Source organism: Pinus tabuliformis, chromosome 4_1, assembly GCF_031772625.1.
Source record: "Pinus tabuliformis cultivar Carrire ecotype Pingquan chromosome 4_1, CPIR1, whole genome shotgun sequence".
Lineage (NCBI taxonomy): Eukaryota > Viridiplantae > Streptophyta > Pinopsida > Pinales > Pinaceae > Pinus > Pinus tabuliformis.
Window position 1 is genome coordinate 694,613,941 of NC_142303.1, and position 8,722 is coordinate 694,622,662.

Below are 8,722 nucleotides of genomic sequence, written 5' to 3' on the forward strand. Positions count from 1 at the left end.
CTAGGAGTAGGTTATGAAGCATAACAAAGGAGGTAACAAATTCTATAGCAACCATGTAGGCCATAATGTCCAAGGCAATTGCATAGATAGTATCATTTTCTTTATTGTTGCATTCTTAACTAGGGAAAAGAAAGTAGAGCAAATGTCTCGCATTCTAGCCAAGTTTTCTCCCATATCAAGTTACCTAGGTCACATATTTTGTCTATTTATGAGATGGTGTGTTTATTTACCCATTCTTTCATCATTATTTCATAAATTTGATAACTAAATTAGGAATAATAAATTTGAGATCCAAATTAATCTCAACATATTAAATCTATCATTATTTCTTAATAATATTAAATTATAAAACAACTATTTATAAAAACATCCTTATTTTAATTGCAAATTCTTCATTAATTAATTATAAAAATAAATGTTAATTCAACAAAAAAAAATCCATCCCATATTGAACAGTCCATCAGATTCATCCCTATAGTTTGAAATATAAATGAAGAGTCCATCGTATTTTTTCATGGACAAATGAAATGCTCTTACGCATTCTAAATATAAATGAACGGTCCATGGTATCTTTTGTGGACAAATGCAATCAACACCCTCTCATTGAGAAGGCACTCTTCTTAAAATATTCTAAATTAGAGTAAGCAATCGTACTAGGAAACCTAAATCTGTCCGCGAAGTTGCTCAAGGAGAATGGTAAATATCAATTACTTGTAGGCTAAGGAGCTCAATTTGATCAAGTTCAGTGCCCTTGCGGAAGCAGAGAACCAGATTTCCCTCCATGTGAATTAGTTAGTTGCTTATTTGAACTGAAACAGAGTGTTGCAGATCACCAATGTGAAGAAGATGAGACCCCACTGGCAACATCCTGGTTCCAGTCTGCTCAACAATGCTGAGGTCCTTGCATACATCAAGATTGAAAAGGACCCTTTCCGTGGCTCCTGCATGGACATGGACCTTTCTGAACTGAATCAGTTGCTTCTGTGGGGTTTCGAGAGTACTGGATGGGGGTGCAGAGAATAAGAACAATACGTGGGATCCATCCCTGGAACCAACATTATTCACATCAACATGAACTTCCAGCGACAAGCCCTGGCATTTAGTGTGGGTCACACTGAGAGCCTCACAAGAATTTGATTTCATCTGAGAACATGCATCCAGAGGAAGAGAGACCAGTTCGGGCGCTTTGACTAGATTGTGGTTGAATTTTGTATAGCTCAGTCCATATCCGAACGAGTAAACAGTGTTTCCGGTGTAGAATCTGTAAGTTCGGCCAGGGTAACCTGTGGTGTTATCAGGCCTCATGTTCATGTTGGTCATGGGGACGTTGACAGCAAAATCCTCTGGGTACCAAGTCACAGGCAGCTTCCCACCTGCAGCAGAAAGAGATCTAAGCCTTAATTTGAAAAAAGAACTGGATCTGCAGTGGAATCTAGCAGGGGTGGTTCCCCAAAAGTTGCAGAAACATTTTATGTGTATGGATTTCAAAAACTAAGATGATCTTTTTACTTGAAATGAAAGCTCAAAAAACAGAGTACTACTCCACTGAATAAACCATTGGCCTTGATTCCGGACATAATTTTTTTGAGAAACAAAATATTTCCCCACATTTTGTTGATGGTAAATCAAGTAAATATTGATACTGATTCCAGACTCCAGAGTCTTGTTCAAAGTAATGGAAAAGAGTCAACCCGTCATCAACCATAACTAACAATAATATAAAAAAAACTATCTAACTCAAAAACTTGACATCTAACTCTAAACCACTTAGGTTAACCAACTCTCAAAAACTGAAATGACCTATTTGATAATGTACCCAAAAGTTAAAACTGGTGATTTCATTTTAAACATTACCTGGATTGTACGCTCCAAATATCACATCTGCAATGGCTGCTCCACCAGCTTCTCCGGGATAGCCTACCCAAAGAATACCTAAAATCTTGTTATCATCTTTTGCAAATGTTATATCAAAAGGACCTCCAGACATGATCACAAGAACTACAGGTCCCTTGGATGCAGCAGTAACTTGGGTTACGAGCTGTTGTTGCTGGCCAGGCAACAGCAAACTTGTTCTGTCTAGAGCCTCTGCCTCCAATGTCAAGTCTCCACCTACTATTAACACCGTTGCATCTGCATTGCCTGCAGTCTGAACAGCCCCAGCTAATAGACTATCGTTTCCTTTGCATGCAACGTTTGCACAGCCAGGTGCATAGACAGTTGAAGTGTACACAGAAAGTCCTTGAAGGGGGGTCGTGTATTTACATGGTGTGCCTGTAAACAATTAAAACAGATTCTGTAACCATCAAAGTAGCCAGTAAAGGTAACCATTATCCACCCTCAAAAAGTTGTTAAAATATATGAGTTGTTAAAATTGTTATGATTGATGTGTAGGCAATTTTAAATCATCATGAATAGAAATGGAATTGTGAAATATTTGTTCATCATAATTCCCGGTAGTGTGTAGAAACCATTTCAGGTTCTATACATTCCAGATAAAGCATTTCAGATTAATGTGTAGGACTTGTTTGAAACCATATTTTACAGACAGGAGTAAATAATTCCAAGCAGAATGTATACTAATTCTAGACTAGACTTTTCTGAACAGAAGTTAATGCTGACCCTCAGTAAATAATGACTTCTGACTTCTGATCATATGTTTAATTTCATGTACTATTGACAAGTGTTTTGTATCTAATTGTACAGCAATAAATGTGTTCTGTATCTAATTGTGCAGCAATAAATGTATAATGGGAATAAATATAGTCCATAGAACGTTGTAGGGTAGATCGCTGTTTCAGCAGGTAGGACATGTGCAGGGTGCACCTTTTTGTTTACTGGTCAGTTGAATATATCAGTTAGAATATACAATTCAACTTTTTGGATAGAATTCTTTTATAAATTTACAGTGTATTTAGTTCTGATTTATTCATCATAAATTTTTGGTCGTTAAAATTATAAATCTGTAATTTATAAATTAATTTTGTAAAAAAAATAATTTAAATAATAAAAAATTAAAATATTGAAAAATTAATTTTAAAAATTAAAAATATTTTAATAAAAAAATCATTAAAAATGACTATTTTTATCTACAAATTTACTATACAAAACACTACTCTTAAATGAAACTATCATATGTAAGATTAAATTAAACTATCATGTGACATTATATTACTAAATTGAACTATCACATGCTTGGGACAAATCAGTAGAACTATTTTTTTTCTAGCATAAGTATATTATACTACTGAAATTGAACAAGGGTGAGACCACTGTAAATAGATTCCAAACACCAAAATTTCATAGGTTGGAATTGGTGATAAGACTTGTTTTCATATTGCTTATATCCTCTTACACTATGGGTGTATGGGTGAGGCCTCCAGAGATTTGAACTATTATGTGACATTATACTACTAAATTGAACTATCACATCGACAAACTAATAAAACTAATTTTTTTAACAAATTTAAAACACAATATACCACTCTTAATTAAAACTCTAACATAGTTATATCAAACTAATTGAATTATATATTATCTGTGTTATATTTAAATATAATTAAATTACAGATTTGAAATATTTTATAAAATTTATGCTCACACTTCATCACTGACTAACTGTACCATTTCTCATTTGACAAAATAAATCCCAGCACAAAAATTTATTAATCATCCTATTGATTTGATAAAAATAAATTGGCATTGGTTGAATGCTTACCAGCATAGTTTCCGATCATTGTTCGGGTTACATTTGCATTGGGCCCAATGACGGCCAAGGAATGCACATTGCTTGCAAGTAATGGCAATGCACCGTCATTCTTTAGCAATACTATCCCTTGTCTGGCAGCCTCCAGAGCTAGCTGCTGGTGCTCATCAGTGCACACGTCATTCGCTCCCAGGTTCCCATATGCCTGCTTGGCCGGATCCCCGTCGAAACGGCCGAGGCGCATCAGCACTGTGAAGGTATTAATGAGGGCTTGATCAACGGCAGACTCGGTCACTTTGCTTTCATTCACAGCTGACCCTGTGTACTGGCCCAAGAAAGCCCCGCAGTCCAGATCCAATCCTGTCATATTCAGATAGGCATTTAATTTTAAGGATCACCCATTAAAAAAACACTGTTACTCTGTTGAGAAGGTTTTCTGGCCTAAAAAATCATGTTTATAGAATTTGATAAAGATTTTTTTTTAAATCACAAATTTGAATTGGTAAATAATTAGAATCATAAGTTTGAATTTTAAATAATTAAAATTTCAAAAAAATTCTAGATTAATAACAAAATTCGACCAAAAAAATATTTTAATTTAAAGAAAACAGCTATGTAGGAGTCCACACAATTTCATTTAAAAAAATAAAAATGGGACATTATCCACATTGCACCTGCGTTTATAGCATCCGCAGCTGCATCTTCGGGAGTTGCTCCATAGTGTTGTTGGTTGTAGAATGTAGAAACGGAGTCACAGTCGAGACAATATACCTGCAGATCAACAATTTTAAGACAAGAATACATAATCTTTGTAAACAGTAGTTTATCTAAATATCAATTTTATTTAAAATTAAAAAAATTTAGTATATTAAAATTATTAAGAAGAATTTCGGCATAAATTATATATAGAGAATTTTTGTCAACCCATTTCGAACCAACTAAAACTAATATGATTCATCGTCAAACAAATTTTCAAAATAATAATTTTTTTTTGTACATTTAAAAACATATTTTAAACAACAAAAATTCAGAAAAAATAATATCGCGGCATTACCAAAACCCAAATTCATATCGACCTTACCCGTTCAAGTTCCATTCACCTCTGATGGTGCCTGCGAGCAGATTCTTATCTGCGCAGGTGGGGATGCCGTTGACCTGATTGTAAGAGCACATGACGCTGGCCACATTGCCATCCAACACACAGCTCTTGAATGGCGGGTTGTACGAGTCTTCCAAGTCTTGTGCGGTCACATTGGCATTGAATGTGTAACGCTGGACTCCCTTCCAATTGTCCAATTCGTAGGCCGTGTAATGCTTACAGCAGGCGGCCACTTTCAACCGGTTGGGGTCGCTACCGTCCGTTACCTGGAGACCGCGAACGTAGCGGGTGGCATACTTGCCGACCACGAGCGGGTCCTCCCCCGGTGTTTCCTGTCCTCTTCCCCATCTGGGGTCAGAGAATAGATTCACGTTGGGACTCCAGAACGTCAGCCCTGCCAACCCCACGTTATACATGCCCCGTGCCTCTGTCGATACCACCTGCAAAGCATGTTACAGCACACTGAGCTAAAAGCGACCTATCACGGGTTGAAACACTAGCGGTTAGGGGACTCATCATGTGGGTTTGTTATGAGTAGTTGAAGATATAAATCTTTATTATAACTACTGTCTTATTAGATATAAAGTTTATTATAAATTCTTATCCCAAAGGAAAGGCGATTCCTATTTCCAACCTCATAGCATTATAAATGCGTGTTGACAAGTGATAAATATCGTTCTTTCTCTTTGTGAACAAATGGATGGAGAGTGGAGAGAGAGGGCGAGTGCTATTTCCCTCCCTTGTCAGCCTCATTTATAATGCTATAAAGTTGTAAATAGCATTCGCCCAAAGGAAACAGCTTTTTTCTATTAATTAAATTAGTACATTCTTATATATATCATTCTTTAGCATTGTGGAATTAATTATGGTTATTAACATCATTTCTTACCTTTATGAAATTAATGATCGTTTTTAGTTAACATCTTTATTTAAATGAATTAGTGATAATTATTAACATCTTTATTCAAACGATTGTTATTAATATTAATTTTTAATGGGCATAAATAAAATTGATAAATTCTTAATTTTACAATTATAATTTTTATTTTTATTTTTTTCAATTAAATAAAACTTATCCTATCAATTCTTTAAACTTTGTATTGATTTAAAATGTTAGAGAAACAATTTTAACGATAAATTGATTACATTGACAAATTTAATAACTAAAAATTTGTGAAAATTTTAATTTAATTAATTAACTCACTTTAAATTTACAATCTTATTAAAAAAATCGAGTAAAAAGATTTTGTTACATACAACTTAAACCAAAATCATATTGAAAAAGTTTAATCAAATCTAAACCAAGATCATATTGAAAGAGAATCAAATCTAAACCAAGATCATATTGAGTCTTTACCAAAATCATATTGAAAAAGTCCATGGACACTACAATCAAATCTAAATCAAGATCATATTGAAAAAGAATCAAATCTAAACCAAAATCATATTGACAAAGACTCAATGGACAAGGCTTCCTTTTGACCAACGGCCTAAGGCAATGGCCTACTAATTCAAAATCTTAAATTTGTTTCTAGAATTTGACTTTTAATCCAAAATATGTGAACTAACACGATAGTGAAAGTTTTAGTGAAAGCACTTTGAAATTTTCAAAATTTCACGTACCCGACTTCCACCTACCCCAGTTCTTAAAATGTAAGTGTAGAGTAGCCAGAGCTATCAAACCTTATTTATCACTTTATAGGTCCCCAGAGAGCAGTAAAGGCAAGGAATTTCTCTCCAAGAAATAAGGCTTTTTGTTGGATCGTCAAGGTTGCATTGTTTATAACCTACAGTGACCAGTATATTCCTTATTTTTTTCTCTTTTAATAATCCTCAAGGGGCTAGCAAAGTGGCATTAGGCGACTTAACACATGGAACTTGATCTTGATTGACCCAAGGAAAATTGAATCCATCTGCTTAGCCGTTCGACTTGACACATGGAAGCTGGCCTTGATGGACCCAAGGAGAATTGAACCTCCTCACCGAAGGATAATTGAATCAATGTGCCTAGCCGACCTGACTTAACACATGGAGGCTGACCTTAATGGACCCAAGAAGAATTGAACCCATGACACAAGGAGAGTTGAATCTAGGCACCCAACTGACCTAACACATGGAGGCTGACCTTGATAAACCCAAGGAGAATTGAACCTATCCACCCTACAAACTCAACACATGGAGTCTAACCATCATGAACTCAAATGGACCTCGGGAAAATGAAAATTAAATCCCTTGCCCAACCCATTTAACACATAAAAGTTAACACATAAAGGTTGATCTCGATGGACCCAAAAAAAAATTTAACCTACCCACCAAATAAAATTGAATCAACACACCCAATAGACTTAACACACGGTTGCTAACCTTGATAGACCCCCACAAAAAAAATTGAACCTATGCACTCAACAAACTTAACACATAAACCTTGACCATGATAAACTCAAATGACCCTAAAAAAAATTAAACCCACACCCAACCTACTTAACACACGAAGCGGAATTCTAATTAACCCAGGTAAGCGAAGACCGAAAACTTGACCCAAAAAAAAGCTTCCAGCAACTGAACGACCCAGGACTATATTCATTCTTATCCACTAGTTCCTACATAAGTTTTGGATTGAAGCCAAGAATAAAAATCATGAAGATTCAATGGGACACCTAAAAGATATAAATTCAACTGACATTGGGAAATTAAACAGCCTGCAACAACCTACTGACAAACATTTGAATTTTGCATTAATCTATCATTAAATTAGTTCGACTCAGCATTGAAGGATGCATGTAATATTAGAAGAGGAGGCTGCTCAAATACAAACCTGACCAATGGTTTCCCACAGAGTCTCATTGAAGGAAGCAGCCGTAAGAATGACTTGAGGAAAACTGGTAGCTCCAGGAACTGGTGCTGCAAACCGTGTCCCGGGACCTACATTAGACACCCCATGTAAAGCTTCAGACCACCATTCATACTTTGGAATTCCGAGCCTGGGAATGGCGCTAGCTGCATCCCCGAGCTGCTGCACCTTTTCCTGTAGAGTCAGACGTCCAACGAGATCCTTCGCTCTGTCTGCAATTGACATCGAAACGTCGCAAAATGGAAACGAGCTCAACCCAGTGCTGGGATCACAGGGGAACGGCCCCGCCGAATGAACTAAAGTTCCCCCATTAAGCATCACCCCTATCCCAATAAAAATCAATACAAACACCAAATTCTCCATGAATCTCATGACCAGAAGGCTTCGTGCTCTGACTCTCTTCCGCTCCCTGATCTTGTTGTATTCTGAACCAAAAGCCTTAGGGATTGTGGATGAGAGATTGGTTGTCACTCCCATATATAGAACACTGGCCGCGTAATGAAGCCAAAAAGCAATCAGATTCTCCAGCATGCCAATCCCCACCACTCATCTTCATTATTATTCGACATTGCCAACGGTTTATCTATTTCAGTGTAGAAAAACGGAAGAATTTTATTCTGTATTACTTAATCAACATCCACGCATCGGACGTTGATTGCAATGAATTTCTATAACTACCAAGACGATAACAGTGGGCGTTTCTGTGTGACTAGATATATCTATGTAGTGGAAACTACAAGACGATAACTGTGGGTAGTACTTTTGTGTAAATAGAAATATCTATGAAGTGGACATCGCTGGCCTCGTCGGAATTACAGAATAAATGTAATACGAAATTCAATATTACAATTTTAAGATAATTCAAAATAAGAATTAGGTGTACTACTCAGGGTCTTGGACTCTGCAAGGATATACATCAAATATCCTGTGGGTTAGGTGAGCTGTTTACATCCTCGCTTTTGTACAGAAAATAAATGATAATTGGTCGAATTAATCCAGGTGGAATATATAAAAAAATCCACGAGGAACTATGAGGGGTAGATTAGTTTCTTGTGTAGGGTTTAAGTTT

The 8,722-nt window shown here is 36.0% G+C and overlaps 1 protein-coding gene across 1 annotated transcript; it reads right to left on the minus strand.

The window, feature by feature from the left end:
* Positions 1–478: 478 nt before the first annotated feature.
* LOC149178041 (beta-D-xylosidase 4-like) lies at positions 479–8,342 on the minus strand. Its single transcript, XM_089420262.1, is given in 7 exon segments — positions 479–1,373; positions 1,855–2,271; positions 3,716–4,063; positions 4,378–4,464; positions 4,467–4,474; positions 4,785–5,242; positions 7,618–8,342. Coding segments are annotated over 7 exon segments (2,466 nt in total). The 5' UTR covers positions 8,185–8,342; the 3' UTR covers positions 479–792.
* Between the last annotated feature and the right edge of the window lie 380 nt (positions 8,343–8,722).